General features: G+C 45.5%; 1 protein-coding gene across 4 annotated transcripts in view; it reads left to right on the forward strand.

The window, feature by feature from the left end:
- The window catches only part of Fetub (fetuin B), a 14,011-nt gene extending 3,226 nt beyond the window's left edge, over positions 1-10,785 (forward strand). For 3 of the 4 annotated variants that reach the window (XM_021209802.2, XM_029544902.1, XM_021209801.2), the window contains exons 2-8: positions 1,147-1,381; positions 1,704-1,814; positions 4,281-4,368; positions 6,270-6,433; positions 7,241-7,339; positions 8,900-9,004; positions 10,296-10,785. In XM_021209802.2, coding sequence (XP_021065461.1) covers positions 1,148-1,381; positions 1,704-1,814; positions 4,281-4,368; positions 6,270-6,433; positions 7,241-7,339; positions 8,900-9,004; positions 10,296-10,652 — 1,158 coding nt within the window. In that variant the 5' untranslated portion in view covers position 1,147 and the 3' untranslated portion in view covers positions 10,653-10,785. Of the gene's footprint in view, positions 1-1,055; positions 1,382-1,703; positions 1,815-4,280; positions 4,369-6,269; positions 6,434-7,240; positions 7,340-8,899; positions 9,005-10,295 lie in introns of those variants that run through there. The other variant, XM_029544901.1, reaches the window with a different exon arrangement.
- The last annotated feature ends 7,866 nt before the right edge of the window (positions 10,786-18,651 follow it).

The raw sequence follows: 18,651 nt of genomic DNA on the forward strand, positions 1-18,651 counted from the left end.
CTCTCTCTCTCTCTCTCTCTCTCTCTCTCTCTCTCTCTCTCTGTGTGTGTGTAGTAGAAACTTTTTTTAAAAAATAAATAAATGACCTGTGGCTGTAGCTCAGAAGTAGAATGTTTGTCTGGTGTGAGGCCCTGGGTTTGATTCTTGGCACTGCATACACAACATGTATGTGCCATTTATGGTGGTAGATACCTGTAACCCCAGGAATTTGAGTGGCTAAAGCAGGGTTGCAAGTTCCAAGCCAGACCAGGAAACTTATTGAGGCCTTGTCTCAAAATAGAAGTCACTGTGATGTAGCTCTATGAAAGCATGTCCCCAGCACATATGAGGCCCAGTCCTAGAGGAAAAGGAATTTTGAAAGATACTTGATTTAGTGACCAGATATGGTGGTATACACCTGTAGTCCCAGTATATATGCAAGAGGATTGCGAGTTCAAGGCCATCTGCAGCTACCGAACATATTTAAGGCCCTGTCAAAATAAGAAATAAATTGCTTTTCATATATCCCCAATAAGCAGAACCTTCCTGGGATCTGAAATGAAGCTCAGAAAGAGAGGCAAGAACCATGATCCGTCTTGATGGCCACCATTATCTTTCTCCTGATGGTATCAGGTTTTGGTCTCTTGATAAATTTACCTTTAGGTGCACAGAAGGAAGACTAGACCTAGAGTGTGTTGGGAGAACTTTTGGGGTTTCCTTAGCGTTCCCCGCCTTAAATACAATTCTGAGATGAAGCATTTTCCTGTCCTATACAGGACAGGAACTAGAAAGGGACATTTCTGAGCAGTGCTTATACTCAGTTCCAGTTGGATTAGGACTCTTCGTCTGGACAAGACAGAAGCCAGGTCTCCCATTTCTTGATCAAACATTTTTTATAATTCCTGGGAAAGGGTTAGGAAACTTGGATTTATTGACATGAACGGCATGCTCCGGATCCAAGGTTAGAACACTGACAAATCTAATCCAAAATATTGACTCAAAAAAACTGCTGTGTTTGGATAGAGTTGGCCTCAGGGCATAGTGTTTCACGTCCTAGTTAGCTATTCTGTTGCGGTTATAAAGCTGCTCAAGTCAACCTTGAGACCCCATGGGAGGGCCCGTCCTGGCAGCTCTATACCAACTCATCCTGGATCTTGTTCCCTACAGAATGGGCCTGCTCCGACTTCTGGTGCTCTGCACCTTGGCTGCATGCTGCATGGCCCGCTCTCCCCCAGTCCAACCCCTGCCACAACGCCCCTTCTCAGGTCTGCATCCCCTGGGCTGTAACGACTCTCAAGTGCTGGCAGTGGCAGGCTTTGCCCTGCAAAACATCAACAGAGACCAAAAGGATGGCTATATGTTGAGCCTGAACAGAGTGCATGATGTTCGGGAGCACTATCAGGCAAGTGACCGGCTGTGGGGCAGCATTTGGGCAGGCTGCAGGCACTAGCCAGGGGGTGGCAACTTGGGGCTACTTGTCAACAGGTGCTTTCTGGTCTGGAAACAGAATACTGTGCCGTCATCAGCAGGTGCGCTATGACACTCTTGCTGCCCATAGGGACTGTGACAAGAGTGTTCCGACCCTGTCCCATGTCCAGGTTTCATGAGTATAGAAGAGCATGCATCACACACATGAGCTTAGGTTCTCCCAGGAAGATGCTATTGGTCTAGTTGTCCTGGAATTGTCTCATGTGCAATGCGGTATTTCTCCAACCCCATCCTAGGAGGACATGGGATCTCTGTTCTACCTCACATTGGATGTCTTAGAGACTGGCTGCCATGTGCTCAGCAGGAAGGCACAGAAGGACTGCAAACCGAGGATGTTCTATGAGTCGGTAAGTGCCTGATCCCAGGGGGCTGCTCAGTGTCTACCGTCTGTTCGGTTTCATCTTCATTATTGCCCAGGCAACAGGCCAGTGTGCCAATTCTAATACTGGAGGAAGAGCCAAGTTTAGTCAGGGTAGGGAGGGGTCCTATGACTGGGGCCTTGCTGACTAGACTTGAAAAGTTCCCCCTAAATTATTTTCTACCCTAAGATTCTATGGCAGCTGAGCCAACGTTTATAGTCTGAGAGAGAGAGAGAGAATGAGAGAGAATGAGAAAGATTGATTGATTTCTGGTGTTTGAGGAAGGTAGGTAGACGGCAGCAATAATGGAGTATAGCTTGTGTTCTTTTGTTTGGTTTTATTTGAATGAATATCAATATGAGGTTTTCAGATAGGAAAGAGGACAGCTTTCAGTGTGGGTACTGTCAGGGGCTTCCTGGGCATAAAACTGAACAGCCTCAGAACTCATCCTTTCTCCTTTAAAAAAAATTATTTTATTTTTCTATACATATGGTTGCCTTGCATGCATGTATGTGTGTGTACCACGTTCATGTAGTGCCCACAGAGACCAGAAGGTAGCAAAAGATCCACCCACCCCACCACCCACCCCGGTCTGGAGTTTCAGATGGTTATATGCCACCTGATGGGGGCACTGAGGACCAAACTTGGGTTCTCTAGAAGAACAGTGAGGGTCACTAAGCCATCTCTCCAGCCTTGAGCTTGGTCATTCAGAATGGCCACTGGCAAGACTTGAAACCAGTGCAGTCAGCTTCCACCTGACTCTCAGTGACTCTGGGATCTCTTCCATTCACTGATGCATGGACGTTGTATGGCATGGAAGACAAGGTGAGATCTTCAGGGTTTGAAGTAAATTTTTTGATCAAGATCACCTTTTGTAATTATTTGACCAAACATGCCAACCTACACCTGTTTTTTTTTAAAAAACAGAACAAAACAAAACAAAACAAACAAAAAAACCAGTCTGTGTGCCTTCTTGTTATAGTTGGTTTAGTGATCCGGGTCACTTACAGAGATATGTATGCTCACTCAGGGGCACACAGGTTAGGAGTTTATTTCACATGTAATTTCAAACTTGAAGTTCCTGACTAGGGGATTTTGTTCTGGGCGTGATTTGGAGGCCCCACTTCTCCCTGTGTGGGGGGCACTGGGCGTGGGGGAATAAAGGGAGTGAGAGAAAACCTGAGTCTTGCCAGGTGTTCTGGGTGGGAAGACGCAGAAGGACTGCTGCATGCTTTCCACACAGCCCCAGGTAGGTGGCTGTGGGAAGCTACGGACCCAGCCCCAGGGGTAGACAAGGGGCATTCCTAGGTCTCTAGGCTTCACGCATGCCAGAGATAACAGGTTCTCAGTCTCGGGCATCCCAGACACCACTAGACACCTCGGAAGAGTTGATAACAAAATGGGGGCCCCTGGGGCGGCTAGGTCAGAGAGAGAGGGGGTGCTGGGTGGTTCCCACGCAGGTGAGAGTCCTTGGTCCGGGCTGGAGTGCAGGAAGGCCTTCCAGCAGAAGGTGAGATGCAGCACATTAGGGGAAAGCTTATCCTATCATTCAAGCATTCAAGCATGACAGGCCGTGATGGGCAGAGACAGTCTGTGGTTTTAGAGCTTTATTGTAGAAAGGCAGAGAGAGAGAGAGTGAAGATAGAAAGAGAGAGAGAGGCTGGCCATGGCCACCCACATGTAGAGAGGGGTGAAGGGAGAGAAAGAAGGAGGGCTAGAGAGGAGAGTAAAAAAGGTGAGAGCTTAAAGAGAGAGAGGAGGGGCCAAGCAGTCCCTTTTATGGTGGGCTGGGCTAGCTTGCTGTTGCCAGGTAACTGTGGGGAGGGACATACCTGGCTATAGTCAGGTAACTGTGAGGGTGGAATCTAGCCAGAATGTCACAAGCTTTATCTGCGTGACTGATAGTCACAGAATTATAGAGTTGGGGGCTCTGTGGTGTCAGGCACCTGTTTCTGCGAGTGTGGCTCACTGTTCCATCCCTTGTAGAGTGTTCTACTGGGTCATAGGAGCAAGCCTCATTCAGTCAAAACAGGCTGCCTTTCACGGCCCCACACCTGTGCTTGTCTCTGACCTTGCTACCTCCTACCTGTGAGTCCCTAGTGCCCATGCTCACTGGCATCGGGATGGAGTGAGGACATGCCATGCTGACGTGGCCATGGAGCACAGCAAAGGGAAGCCGGTTCTGCTCCATTTCTGCAGTTAGAACTCAGGTTGGCGTTCCACACCTGAGTGTGGGGAGCCTGGGAAAACATGGAAGTAGCTGTGTCCCAGGAAAACATGGAAGAGTCTGATGCTAAAGAGTTCTCCCCACCCCGAACACAGAACTGGATTTTTTAAGTTTCGCATTACATGAAAATAAAATTCTACTTGGGGGAGGGGTGGTGTTCAATCTCGTGGTTCTCAGCAGCATGTCATCCCATTGAATGCATTTGTTTTTGTCCCCCCCCCCCCCAGGTTTATGGCCAGTGCAAAGCAATGTTTCACATTAACAAGCCAAGAAGAGTTCTCTATTTACCTGCTTATAACTGTACACTTCGTCCAGGTAAACGTGAAGAGGGTTTTGCATATCTTGTCATCAAAAAACAGAAAAGAGAATTTAACTAGGGCCTTTGATGAGTTGGCAGGCAGTCTGTCCTCTCTTGCTCTGTAGCCATCCCAGCACTGCACTATACTCCATCACTGCCTCTCTACTGACATTCACTCCGTACTCCTCCTCCCAGGAAACAGCCTTCCTAAATCACGGTCAAGAGCTATGCCCTGCTCCAGATCCTAGATGCTCAATTCTTCTGTGAGTGACACAATAGCAACAGCTGGTCCCAGGATCCCTTCTGTCTGTCCCACTGTCCTGACACCCTTCCAGCTGGCTGCTATGTTGTCAGAACGTGCACTGCAGTTTCCCGTGTCTGCACTTGTTTGAGCCTCTCCCTCTGCCATATGCCCTTGATGGCCTCTGTCGCGGAACTCATACCCTTTTAAAACAAACAAACAAACAAACAAACAAACAAACAAACAAAAATGAGATGTTTTTGAGATGTTCTTTACTCAAGAAAGGAATGGTACTTTCCTGGTGTAAATTTTTCTCACTTTGGCTAAAACACTCATACAAGGCAGAACAGAACATGCACAACCTTGATTTATAGTCTTATATCTTCTATCATATGAGATGCATGTCCCTCTGCCCCAGTTAAAGACTTCCTAATTTATATAAAGTTTTGGAGGTCATTACCATTGCTGAATAACGGGGAAGAATAAGGCTGGCATGAATGGACCATTCATTGAAATAAGTGTGTGCACTCTTCACTCTGGGATCTGCCTTTTAGAAGAGAGGGTCTTGGAAAAATGGGAGCCAATTGCATGGGAAAATGGGAAATATCTACCTAGCAGCTTGTCCTTCCCCACTGTAATGACGGGGCCAGCCTGAAATCAATCTGGGGACTTCTGAAAATGGTGGCAATGATCCCATAGGTGTCAGGAGTTGGTGCAGAGGGAGGCACAGTGGCAGGCTGTGGGCACAGCTCTCCCGCCATCTTCTTCCACCCCCAAACATTCATTAGGGAAGGCAATGAATTTTCTGACAACACCCCGGGGGAAATCCCCTGGCTTGCTGATCACACATTTGCCCTCTCCAGCTCCTCCTGTCGTGGTGTCATCCACTTGATTGACAGGCCTCTACTGGCTAGTCAGTCTGTGTTAGGTTACTCTTGGTGCTGAGGACCAAGGCTGAGAAGTAGCTCATGGCAATGATGAGTGTCTAGGGAACATGAGAAATGATGAAAAAGGACCTTGAGCTAGGGAGGGGACTGATGTGTCCACTGTTTTGACACAGGAATACAGTGCTGTCATCTACCACGTTCACACTTGAGAACTGTGTGAACAACAACAACAAAAAATCTCATAATGTTTTAAGCATATTTGCAATCCCATGCTAGGCCACACTCTTTGTGGTCTTTGACACTGTGTTGTCCACAGACTACTGGTTGGGCATGCCCCATGTGGTTCTAAACAAAATTGCTATAGTAATTAAGTCCATAAGAGAGCAAGGCTATCTCATTTTGATTTATTTTTAATTACAAAAGGAGCAGGGCTTAGAGACTGGATGTTAGTTCAGGTGGCAGAGTGCCAAGCATGTGTGAAAGCCAGCTCGGATGCTAGCACCTAGAAGCCAAGCATGATGGTGCATGCCTACAAGCCTGGTCCCTGGCAAGGGAGGGAGGGAGGGAGGGAGGGAGGGAGGGAGGGAGGGAAATAAAAATAAAGTACTACTTCAGCTATCATAGTCCCAACAACTAAAGGCTTTCTAAGAAAAATGTCTTTCTCACTGAATCCTTGCCAGTACTGGATATTATTATTTTAGCTCAGTCTTTGGCTCTGGTATAGTTGTATGATTATGACTATTATTAGGACTGAAAATTAATAATATTTATAAACTATTCTCATCAATAGTTTCTAAAAGAAAGACTCATATGATGTGCCCTGACTGCCCGAGCCCCATTGACTTGTCAGCCCCCAGTGTTCTGGAAGCGGCCACGGAATCGCTTGCGAAGTTCAACAGTAAGAGCCCCTCAAAAAAGTACGAACTCGTCAAAGTCACCAAGGCTACCGGCCAGGTAAAGCTAAAATGCCCATGTCAGTTACACAGAAGTCGCTGCAGGGTCTTAGTCTGGTGGGGGGCTGTCTAGGCATTCTGTCTGCCTAGGACCTGAGATCCTTTCCCTACATCTCCATTTCTAAGAGAGCCACTGTGCAGTCAGTCATGTTACAGCTTTTGCTATTCCTTGGAATTTGTATAAATAGCAGGCGATTTGTCTTTCTTAAAGCAAGAAGATTCCTAGTTTCATGTGAGCTTGAGATGAAATAGGTTCAGTATTTTTCTGGCTGATTATGGACTCTTTAGCAAGACAACTTTTGCTTCATTAAGACCTGGGGTAGGTGTTGAGCTTTATGAGTTGTGGAATAGGAGATTCATTTAAATTTCAATTATGTGGATAGCTCTTGTATATAAATAAAACTAATAGCAAATCTTAATTAAAAAAACAAACAAACCAGGGAAAGGCACTGATTTTATGGTTTTTTTTCTTTTAATTTCATTTCATGTGCATTTGTATTTTGTCTGTGTGTGGGTGTTAGATTCCCCCCTTGAACTGGGGTCACGGGCAGTTGTGGGTGCCAGGAATTGAACTCAGGTCCTCTGGAAGAACAGTCAGTGCTCTTGACCACCGAGCCATCTCTCCAGTCCTGATTCATATTTTCTAAATAGCAGAATTACTGACATTGTCTTGTGCCTGTGGGGACATTAGGAACAGTGAACTTGGGTGTTGACAGTGCCTCAGAATCAGTTCTATACAAGGACTGTTGTCAATCCTGAGTTTCCCCTGGGGTAAGATTTTAATGTCTTAACTCTTATTTCATGACAGTTGATGCCTAGCCTTTCTTACCATGTGGAATATTTAATCAGAGAGGCACCATGTACCCAATCCCAGGCCAGCTGTTCGCTCCAGCCCTCTGACTCTGAGGTGAGTGTTCCCGTGTGGGGCCGTGGGTGTGTGGAAGAGGGGAGTAGGACAGTGCCTGTGTCCTGCCAGAGCTCTTTCCAAGCGACCCCGGGTGGGCAGATGAACCCCATCAGGCTAGCCAGTGAATGAGATTGGTGAAGCACCGCCTCCCCACAGACCGGCCCTCTGTGCTCCACACCATGCCAGCACAAGAAGGTCTGTGAGATTTGATAGCTCATGAAATCCTAGCTAGTGTGGAGTATCCACTTGTTCTTGCCACAGGCACCTGCAGTTTCTCTAGAAGTTTCTCTTAGAGCCTCTGAGCCATGGCATTAAAGAGGAAGAAGGGAAGTCTGGGCCACCAGTTTACACAAATAGATTTTCCCCACCCGGAGAAACTTCTGGTCTTCATGTGACCAAGGAAACATATAGAAGATAGACTTTGTTTGAGGCATGCAGTTTCCAGAGGGTTAGCATCCAGGGCCATCATGGTGCCCAGCCTGGTAGCAGGCAAGAAAGCCTAGCGCAGCATCAGTGGCTGGCAGCTTCATCCTGGTCCACGAGTAGGAAACAGATGGAGCTAACTAAGTTCTTGAAACCTCAAATCCCAATCCCAGTGATATATCTCCTCCCAAAAGGCCCCACCTCCTAATCCTTCCCAACCAGTTCTACCAACTGGGAACCAAGCATTCAAATACATGAGGCTATAGAGCCGCTCCCATTCAAACCACCACATATGGATTTACTGTAAAGAAGAAACTTAGAGATATATGAAAGGAAAGTTTCAATGTTTAAAAAAAAAAATAGATTCAATCTAGTTGTTTGACAAGAGAATTTATTAAATGCAGAGGAATACTAGGTAGCCATTATAAAGATAATAATTGAAGAAAAAAAGACTATGAAATAACATACAAAGGTTTTTACAATATAGTGTTGAAAAACAAAATAGTTTTTTAAAAATATCATATGCAATATGATCATAGAGTTTAAAAGAAAAATATATGTGCATAGGGAAAAGATTAGAAGAGAAGGACCAAAGATTACAGGTAGCGAGAGCCATGCTTGGGATTACAGGTCATGGTCCTTTCTTTTGTTTGTATAGTTCTAAATAGTAATTTATTACATTTATAATAAAAACCCCACAACTTCTTTTTCAAATTGACAGAAGGGACTGAGAGTGTTTTTGCCTGAGAAGACAAAAACTCATTCAGAACACATTAAGGGCTGCTGTAGAGAAGAAAACACCAAGCTTCTAACTGGCCAAGGGCAGACCCAGGGCCAGGCAGTGGACAGTGTGTAGACACAGGGGAACCTTCCTAAAAACCACTGTTCCCATTGCTAGAAACGAGCTGGACTCGATTGTCTTTAGATAATTCACAGGGACCTGGCTGGGAGCCCGCCCTTTTCCAAGGTGGGAACAGAAAACCATGGCAGAGCTATGCATTATGTAAGCAGAAAAGGAGGGCTTTGCGGAGGCAGAGAAGCACCGCACAGCTATGCATTGCGTAAGCGGAAAGGGCGGGGCTTGCATCTGCGCTCACCTGTAACTTAATGCTCACATGATGTCTTTCTTCCTTTTAGCCCGTTGGTATTTGCCAAGGTTCTCTGAGTTCTATGAGTTACGTTCCTCTGATTCAACCCTTAGAAAACTCTGTCACTGTGACTTGCGAGTTTTTCGAATCTCAGGTATTTATCTTTTGAAAAAAAAAAATATTATCATCGTGTTTTTGTACAACGTAAGCGTATTGAGCATTTGTGTCTACACATGTAGAGTCAGAGGACAACATGGAATAGTTTGTTCTTTCCTTCCACCTTTACATGGGGTCTGGGGAGTTGAACTCGGGTCGCTGGGCTTGCAAGAGCATGATGTTCCGTGTTGAGCCCTACCATTCTAACCGACCCCCTCTGTGTTTTTTCAATGGAATTGGGTGATGTGTTTCTAGGTGCCTTTTCCCCAAGATTCAGAATCACTTTACTTAGGCTACGTAAACCCACACATATAGGAGATAAGCGTACCCTACTGTTTTGGGGTCCTGTGGCAGCAGGTGTGGAATAAGGGAGAACACTCAGCAACAACACAGTGAACTACACACTTGTATAGCCTAAGCCTTCAAGGGGCTAAATCCAGTGTCTCCAAGAAGCCCCTCTCACCTCAGAGAGAATCGCTTCCGTGAGCATGTTCATTCGCTCTCCACACACACTAAGTTCTTCCTGGGGAGTAGCCTGATCTAGTGAGACAGGCTGCCTGGGTTTCCTCCCTGCTCTGTCCCTATAAGCTCTGCTGCCACCCCTTACCTGTCTGGGTCTTGGTGCCCTCATCACCTGCCTGTTGTGATATCTAAGACCACTGAGAAGGCTTGGATGGAGGGCACTATACTGGGTGCGGCATGAAACAAACAGTAAAAGAGGCCACCTGCTGCCATTCCTGGGAGCAAAGGCAACTCCCTGGGGACCCTGAGGACATCCTTCGGCCCTTCTGAACCACTGCTCTGAAGTGAACAGCCCCATGTCCAGCCTCTGCGGGTCTTCGTTCTAGCTGGCCCTTACGTGTTTTGTTGTTGATCTTTTTATCAGGAGGCCTGTTCCTGAGCTCAGTGGTTCTCCACCCCAGGTGGCAACCCAGGGGTCACCTAAGACCGTTAGAAAACGCAGATATTTATGTTATGATTCATAAAGAGTAGCGAGATTATGAAAATAATTTCATGGTTGAGGGTCACCACAACACGAACTGTTTCAAAGGGTCGCAGCATTAGGAAGGTCGAGAACCACTGGTGGAGCTCCAAGCAGAAACAAGTGTGTTTACCCATGCCTTTAGTAAACCCAGCACTCAGGAGATGAGGTTGGCGGTGATGAATTTGAGCCTGGGTTATCTTAAGACCATGTTATAAACATGCCGTCACCAAACAGCTTTGCCTGGTGTGGGTTATGGCAGGGCATTCCCTGGAGAATTCTACATCTAAAAACACTGTTATTTCAGGCTCAGGTCCCTGGAGGTGAGAACCCTGCTGTTACCCAGGGCCCTCAGAAACTCCCTCAGAAGAACATAACCCCTACCAGCTCCCCCTCTGTAACTGCACCGAGAGGATCTATCCAGCACCTCCCTGACCTGGATGATAAGCCCGAGGAGTCCAAGGGAGAGAGTCCTGAGGAAGCCTTTCCTGTGCAGCTGGATCTAACCACAAATCCCCAGGGGGACACCCTGGATGTCTCCTTCCTGTACCTGGAGCCTGAGGAGAAGAAGCTGGTGGTCCTGCCCTTCCCCGGAAAGGAACAGCGCTCCGCCGAGTGCCCAGGGCCCGAGAAGGAGAGAAACCCTGTGCTTTTCTCACCCTGAGACTCACTAGCAGGGTTTCATAGGGGGATGGTCCCCAGCACTGGATGGGAGGTGGTGGGGACTGGGAAGGTCACAGATAATGAAATGTAGACAGGCTAATAAAGTGTGTCCTTTCGATGCTTCTTGATCTCAACCTGTTGACTAGAACTGGAAATGAGACTAAATCCCCATGCTGGAGCACACTGGTTGGGTTCTCTATGCTGGCCAGCATCCTGTACCCAGCATCCCAGACTCCAACTACCTTTTCATTCTTCATTCCCTTTTTTAAAATCCTTTTAGCATCTTATGCAACACTGCCATAATACACATAAACCAGAATGACTATAACGTAACTAGAATATTTAGCCTAAAAATGGGTCTACCGGAATCTGAGGCTTACTGTTGTCACAAAACCTCTTTCTGTAGTTTGTGATGATGATTTCAGTCTCTGGTAACTTTTGTCTTTTTTATGGTAAAAGGGTAAGAATTTCTTAGGTGAGGCTCTATAAATATCCTCCAGCTTTCTTTTTAAAAATTATTTAAACATTTTTTATACAGTATATTTTTTATCATTTTCTTCCATTCTCTATCTCCTCCCAACTTCATGTTCTCTCTCTCTCCTAAAAGAGACTGGGGCACACACACACACACACACACACAACACCAAACCTCCTCCCAAAGGCACAAAGCAAACAAAAACAAATCCATGGAGTCCATGCTTTTGTTGTTGGCTAACTACCCCTGAGCACAAGGCCTGTCCTGGAGTGTGGTCAATAGGCACAGTGTCACTCCACTGAAGAAAACTGCTTTCCCCCGCTCCCAGGAGTTAGCATCAATTACAAATAGATTTCTAGTTAGTGGCATCCACTCCCCTTCTCCATGCTGGAAGTTCATCTGGCTTGAGTTTATGCAGGTCTTGTGTATGATGTCCCAGACTCTGAGGTTATATGTGTATTAGCCCAGGAACATGATGTTTCCTTGGAGTTATCTAATACCTCTTGCTCTTACAATCTATATTACTCTCCGTACGTTGTCCAGTTTGTGGGACTCTGTGTTAATTACCACCTACTTGAAGAGTGAACTTCTCTGCTGAAGGCTGAGCAGTACTCTGATCTATGGGTATAGCAACATGTCATTTGGAGTCATTTTATTGTTATGTTCACTTAGCAGAATAATAGTAGTAGGTTTTCCCCCCTGGGTCCCATGACCTATTTAGTCTTGGGTTCTTGGCCTTATTTAGCATGTTGGGTATGGGTTCCATCTCACGGAGCAGGGCTTAGCTTCACCTGAGAAGTGAGTGGTTACTCTGACAACATCTGTACCACTATTGTACCAATGAGTATATTTTGCAGGCAAGTTGCTATTTTATTTTTTATTTTTTTATTTTTATTGATTGATTGACTGATTGATTGATTGAGACAGGGTTTCTCTGTATAGCCCTGGCTGTCCTGGAACTCACTCTGTAGACCAAGCTGGCCTCGAACTCAGAAATCCGCCTGTCTCTGCCTCCCAAGTGCTGGGATTAAAGGTGTGTGTCACCACTGCCCGGCTTAAGTTGCTATTTTTAGATCACAGCATTTGAAACTATGAGAGATTGATGATTACTGTGTGCAGAGCACCTTCCAACACCATGAATCCTAGTCAGTAAGGTGAAGCTGCTAAGTACCAGCTCAATTCCTCCATGTTTGATAACATAAATACTTATTGTTTTGTCTCTTAGTTCATTGAATTACTGTCTCTCTATATTATATATAATTTATCTTTATTTTGTGTTCATCGATATTTTGCCTGCATGTATGTCTGTGTGAGGGTATCAGAAGCCCTTGAACTGGAGTTACAGACTGATATGAACTGGCATGTAGGTGCTGGGAATTGAACCTGGACCCTCTGGGAAGAGCAGACAGTGCTTGTCTTAGTTAATGTTTCATTGCTGTGAAGAGACACCATGACCAAGGCAACTCTCATAAAGAAAAAGAGTTAATTGGGGCTGACTCACAGTTTTAGACGTTTAGTCTATTATCATCATGGGGGGAAGCATGACATCGTGCAGGCAGACTTGGTGCTGGAGGAGCTGAGAATTCTACATCTTGATCTGAATGCATTAGAAGAAGACTGTCCTGTATTCCACACTGGGCAGAGTGTGAATAGATATATGACTTCAAAGCCTACTTCCACAGTGACATCCTTCCTCAAACAAGGCCACACCTCCTAATAGTGCCACACCAATGGGCCAAGCATTCAAATACATGCGTCTATGGAAGTCATACCTATTCTTAACTGTTGGGCTATCTCTCCAGCCTCTGAAATTTTCTTTGCATTTCTTTTAAAGTAATTACTTTGAACTCTTTGTCAACCATCCTCCCCTTAAAGGCCTAGTCTGGAATGCCTGTACTATTTCCAACCCTTAGCCTCTTTTTATCTGCCTTGAAAGTCCGGGGTTGTCTTAGGTAGGGTTTTACTGCTGTGAACAGACACCATGACCAAGGCAACTCTTATAAAAACAGCATTTAGTTGGGGCTGGCTTACAGATTCAGAGATTCAGTCCAGTATCATCAAGGTGGGAACATGGCAGCATGCAGGCAAGCATGGTGCAGGAGGAGCTGAGAGTTCTACATATTCATCTGAAGGCTGCTAGCAGAAGACTGGCTTCTAGGAAGCTAGGACAATGGTCTTAAAGCCCAAACCCACAGTGACACACCTATTCCAACAAGGCCACACCTTCAAATAGTACAAACCTGGGCTAAGCATATACAAACCATCACGGTATGAACTGAACTATGGATCAGATCCTGCCTTGAAAGAACAACCTTGGTGATAGGATAGAGAACCTGAGACTGTTCAACTCCATAAATATGCTGCCTTTTTCCTCCCTCAGTCCAATCTTCTCTAGACATTGGCTTTTTGAGTCCAATAGTAAACCAACCAGTAGAGAAGCTGGCATTCGCTAATCCCTGTAGGCTTAGAATTTTCAAAACCTACTTTAATAAGGGTTTTCCAATGCTTCAAACCCCCTTCTAACCCACCATCCAAAGGTAGGGGAGAAAAGATGGTGAATAGGACAAGGAATGTAGACCTGTTTAGAAGTAGTTCTTGCAGGTATTCTCTCAGTCGTTCTTTCAGTTGTAAGGATACCAGAAGTCCAGTTCATTAGTGTCAGGATACCAGATACAAATTAGCAGCAGTGGCACGATCCAGCAGAAACAGCTAGGCCTCCACAGAACGGACATGAATCATTGGGAGTGACCAGAACTTACTGGGGTGCCATAAGTTCTCTACTGTGCCTCCCTCAACTAAGCAAAGATACAAGACCAACAAAGCCTTGCAAGGCTAGCTATGTACGTGCCCCATCACTGTTCACTGAGTCCTATTTATACTCTCTCCAAACATCATGTGTCCTCATGAAGGTCTTGCTTTAGCAAAACACTATGTGAGTCTTCCTCATCAAGATACCGTGTGAATCTGCATCACCAGACACAACCAGAAACTTCTACTTCAAATCCCTGGGAATCCTGGAAAATAGGGCCAGATAGAGAAAATCAAACAAAGGTAAACCTGGGGACAGAAAAAGACCATCACCAGTCCCAGGAGAGGATTCTCCTAAGGGTAGTCTACAAGCCACACTGAAACAAAGATGGAAAGGACCTTGGGCTTTGTAACTCCCTCTGTGACCTTCTTCTTTTCTTGACTGCATTCTTGGAGTAGGCTGTTCTTGTACTCAACACTCCTTGTCCACCATTCTTTCTTTCTCACAATCTACAAACTGGATGCTAAGAACATCCTTAGTCTAAAGTCAAGTCAGGGTTTTTGTTTACATCTACTTCTGCTCTTTGAGCTGCGGTCATGCTGACTTGATTTTCAAACTTTCTCAAGGAGACATCATCCACACTTCTGTGTGCTTTGTAGGGAGATTTTTTTCCTACTTGTTTGATTGGCTAATAAAGACAAGAAGCCAATTGTTGGGCAAAGATAAGGAAACAGGTTTTCCAGGTCCCAGAGAGGAAGAGGAGGATAAGAGAGCAAGAAAGGAGTTTTGGTGTGAGGCGGTAAAGAGAGAGGACCCGCAGAATGTAGGCCTCAGAAATGTTAGACCTGGTGGCAGCCTCTGCCACCAGAAGAATTCCAACATAGAATAGCTGATGAATTTAGGACAATAGATTCCGATTCCTCTCCCAGCATGTGTCATCTGGTTGGTGACACATAAATATTAATATTAAATATTAAGATTGCTGTTGTTTTCCATTCTCAATAATTCAGGTGGACAAGTGAGAGGGTGTAGCTGTGTGGTGGCCATGGGGTGGATGGATGATGGAATTCAAATACAAACATAGCTCCGGGTGTTCTCAGGAGGGACATTTGCTGGGCAGTTAGCAAAGCCAGCCAGAGGAACTGGCAGTAATCACGGTCTCAGGCTGATGCACCTGGCAAGGAATAGACAGAGACCAAAGCAGCTTGGTGAAGCTAGCTGTGGGGGCTGGACGAGACCATCATTGCCGATATCTAGCTGGAGCAAGTGTGGGTTTATTTAAAATTACACACTACAGCGGGGAAGTGGTGGTGTGCGCCTTTAATCTCAGCACTTGGAAGGCAGAGGCAGGCGGATTTCTGAGTTTGGAGCCAGCCTGGTCTACAGNGTGAGTTCCAGGGCATCCAGGGCTATACAGAGAAACCCTGCCTGGAAAAGCAAACAAACAAGCAAAAAACAAACAAACAAACAAATTACACACTACAGTGCTTCTTGCCTTGCCAACAACACTGTCTGAGACCCAAGTTCAAGTTCCTCTTCTCTGGTTCAGTCTTAGTTGTGTGCAGTTAATCTAGTTTTCAAGTCACAATTTTCTTTTCTTAGTCTGCAAATGTCATGTGAGCAAGCCAACCAATATTCTTGCCAAATAAACAGTGATTTGCAGATTGCTAATGCTTATTGCTCTGGGATTATAGGAGTTGAGCATTTCTACTTACATGATATTACACTTCTTCCTGGGCTGGTGAGATGACTCAGTGGGGAAAGATGATTTCTACCGAGCTTGATGACTTGAGTTTGATCTCCAAGACCCACATTGTAGAAAGAGGAAAAACAATCCCCAAATGTTAGTCTCTGACCTCCCTGACAGTCCTGTGATTCTGGGTCACAATGTTGGGTCTTCAGAGGCCAAAGGTAGTGAGTGATTCTAAAGGTTCAGTCTTGACTACTGTTCTAAATGAATTTCTTTGACTTCAAGAGTCAGGCTTGGCCTTTGGCGAGCAATGGCATTTTGAACACATTAATAATAACAAGAGTTAACAATAATGCATTGGTATTGCATTAAGGGCAGAAATCAAAGCCCTTCTTGGAGTTTATCCAAGAGTGAGTTCAGATTTGAATAACCTACTGTCCTTTCTCTGTGTCTTCCCTCATCCCTGTCTGTATGCCATGTGAGTCTGAATCCGTCCCTGCTTAAAGACTGTCATGTACATCTGTCTGTCTCCATCTCTCTGTGTGTCCCTCGGTAGGAGCTTCTGCTTTGAACTTATTGAAGAGTACAAAAACATCACGTTAGGAAAGAAGAAGGAATTCTTTACAGAAATCTTTGGCAGAGTTTGACAAGGGACTAAGTCACAGACTCCAACTGACCCAGAAAACAAACAGTATTACATCATTGTTTCTCAAGCAATATCTGTGTGTTGCATACAACATTTATGGTGGATTACGTAAGGGTGTTTCCAACCTACAAACACACATGCTTTACTCATGGGCCAGGGGCATGAGGAGTATATACGTGAGGATCACAGCCATGCATTAGCTTAGGTTGTAAAAGTTGATTTCACCCGGGCAGTGGTGGCACACACCTTTAATTCCAGCACTTGGGAGGCAGAGGCAGGTGAATTTCTGAGTTCCATGATAGCCAGAATGCAACCGAACAAACAAACCAACCAACAAACAGTTGACTTCTTACACAGAGAAACCTTGTCTCCAAGCAAACACACAAACAAAGCAAAAACAAAGCAAAAACAAAACAAAATGTTGATTTCATGGGAAATCCAAGGCAAATAAGTGTGGCTGTTACACTGTCCTCTTAGAAGCACATTAAGTAAACAGGCTGAGTCCATGTAGGAGAGCAGTCTTGGGTCTTAAGTGACTACAAAGTGTATTACTAACCCTGGCTGTGAGGCTCAGCAGGAGTTCAAGTGTCTTAGCATGGAAGAGATATTTTTTTCTTTTTTCTTTGTAATATTTATTTATTTATTCGGTTTACATCCCAATCACTGCCTCCTTCTCTTCAGTCTTCCCCTTACACGCCTCCGCCCCTGCAAGTATCCCTGATATATAAAGTCTCTGCAGAGCTGGGTGGGCCCTCTTTCACTGAAACCGAACAAGGCATCCCAGTTATAAGAATGAAAGATCCACAGGCAGGCAACAGGTTTCAGGCAGCCGCTGTTCCAGTTGTTGAGGGATCTGCATGAAGACCACACTGCCCATCTGCTGCACATGTGCAGGAGGCCTAGGTTCAGCCTGTGTATGGTCTTTGGTTGGTGATTCAGTCTCTGAGAGCTCCTAAGGTCCAGGTGAGTTGACTCTGTTGGTCTTCCTGTGAAGTTCCTATCGCCTCCAGGGCCCTCAATCCTTCCCCCAACTCTTCCATAAGACTCCCTGAGCTCTGTCCAGTGTTTGGCTGTGGGTCTTGATGCATCTGTTTCAGTCAGCTGCTGGGTGGAGCCTCTCAGAGGAAAGCCATGCTAGGCTCCTGTGTGCAAGATAACGGAATATCACTACTAGTGTCAGGGATTGGTGCTTGCCCATGGCATGGGTTGAGATATTATCATAATACTGCATTGCCACTTATAGACTCCATTGATGTGTCTGTCTTAGTTTCTTTTGTATCTTCTCCATACAGAAGCCCAGACCTTCTCAGCCTTGACAACACTTTGAAATGGTCTGGAATTTGAAAACTGCCGTTGCTTGGATCTACCACTAATTCTGCAGTGATAGTTTTCCTTCTGGATGTGAAACCCAGGGCTTTGTGCATGCTTGGCGAGGGTCTACCACCAAGAAGGACCTCCAGTCCCACACCAGGATTTTTCTTAAAGTTCTTTGAATGATTCTAATGCGAAGGTAAGGTCAGTCATCATTGCTGCAGATCTTCACTGTAGAGAAAGTTCCAGAAGACTCCGTGCAGCCGTGAGGAGAAAACCTAGGCAGGATCTCTTGGGTTGCTTCTGAAACTGCAGCCTCTACAAGCATGGAGGCTCCACACTGTGGAGGGGTTGGATCGGGGCTGCTGTATTCAGCCCTGTTCCCAGTGACAAGCCCTTCCCCAAATGAGATTGTCACCCAATTTCTCAGTCCCTGTCTGTCTCACCAGTGTCTTCTTTCATATGATTTGCTTTAAGGGCCACAAGTAATGAGGATGGCAAGGGAGGATCCCTAGTTATAACACAAACACTAGTAAGTGGTACCAGTTACTCTGCATCTATGCTGTGCCCAAGATTGGACCGACTGACATAGACATGGCTTCTTATTCATTGCATGGCATTGCCAAGAATTATCAATTCATATTTCATAAATAAAAAACCTAAGAGTCAAAGGATGTGGTGGTTTGACTAAGAATGACCCGCTCCGGTGCTGGATAGTTTTATGTCAACCTGACAAAAGCTAAAGTCATCTGAGAGGGGGGAGCCTCCATTAAGAAAATGCCTCCGTAAGATCGGGTTATAGGCAGGCCTGTAGATTGTCTTTTCAATTAGTGATTGATGGGGAGGGCCCAGCCTATTGTTGGTGGGGCCACCCAGGGCTGGTGGCCCTGGGTTCTATAAGAAAGCAGACTGAGCAAGCCATAAGGAGCAAGCAAGTAAGCAGCACTTATCCAGGGTCTCTATCAACGCCTGCCTCCAGTTCCTTGTGCTGAGCTCCTGTTCCGACTTCCTTCAGTGATGACTGTTGATGTAGAAATATGAGCCAAATAAGCCCTTTCCTCCCCAAGTTGCTTTTGGTCATGGTGTTTCATCATGTAGGGGATCCACATAGGTTCAGATGTGTTGGAAT

The sequence above is a fragment of the Mus pahari genome, chromosome 12 (assembly GCF_900095145.1).
Source record: "Mus pahari chromosome 12, PAHARI_EIJ_v1.1, whole genome shotgun sequence".
In the NCBI taxonomy this organism is placed as follows: domain Eukaryota; kingdom Metazoa; phylum Chordata; class Mammalia; order Rodentia; family Muridae; genus Mus; species Mus pahari.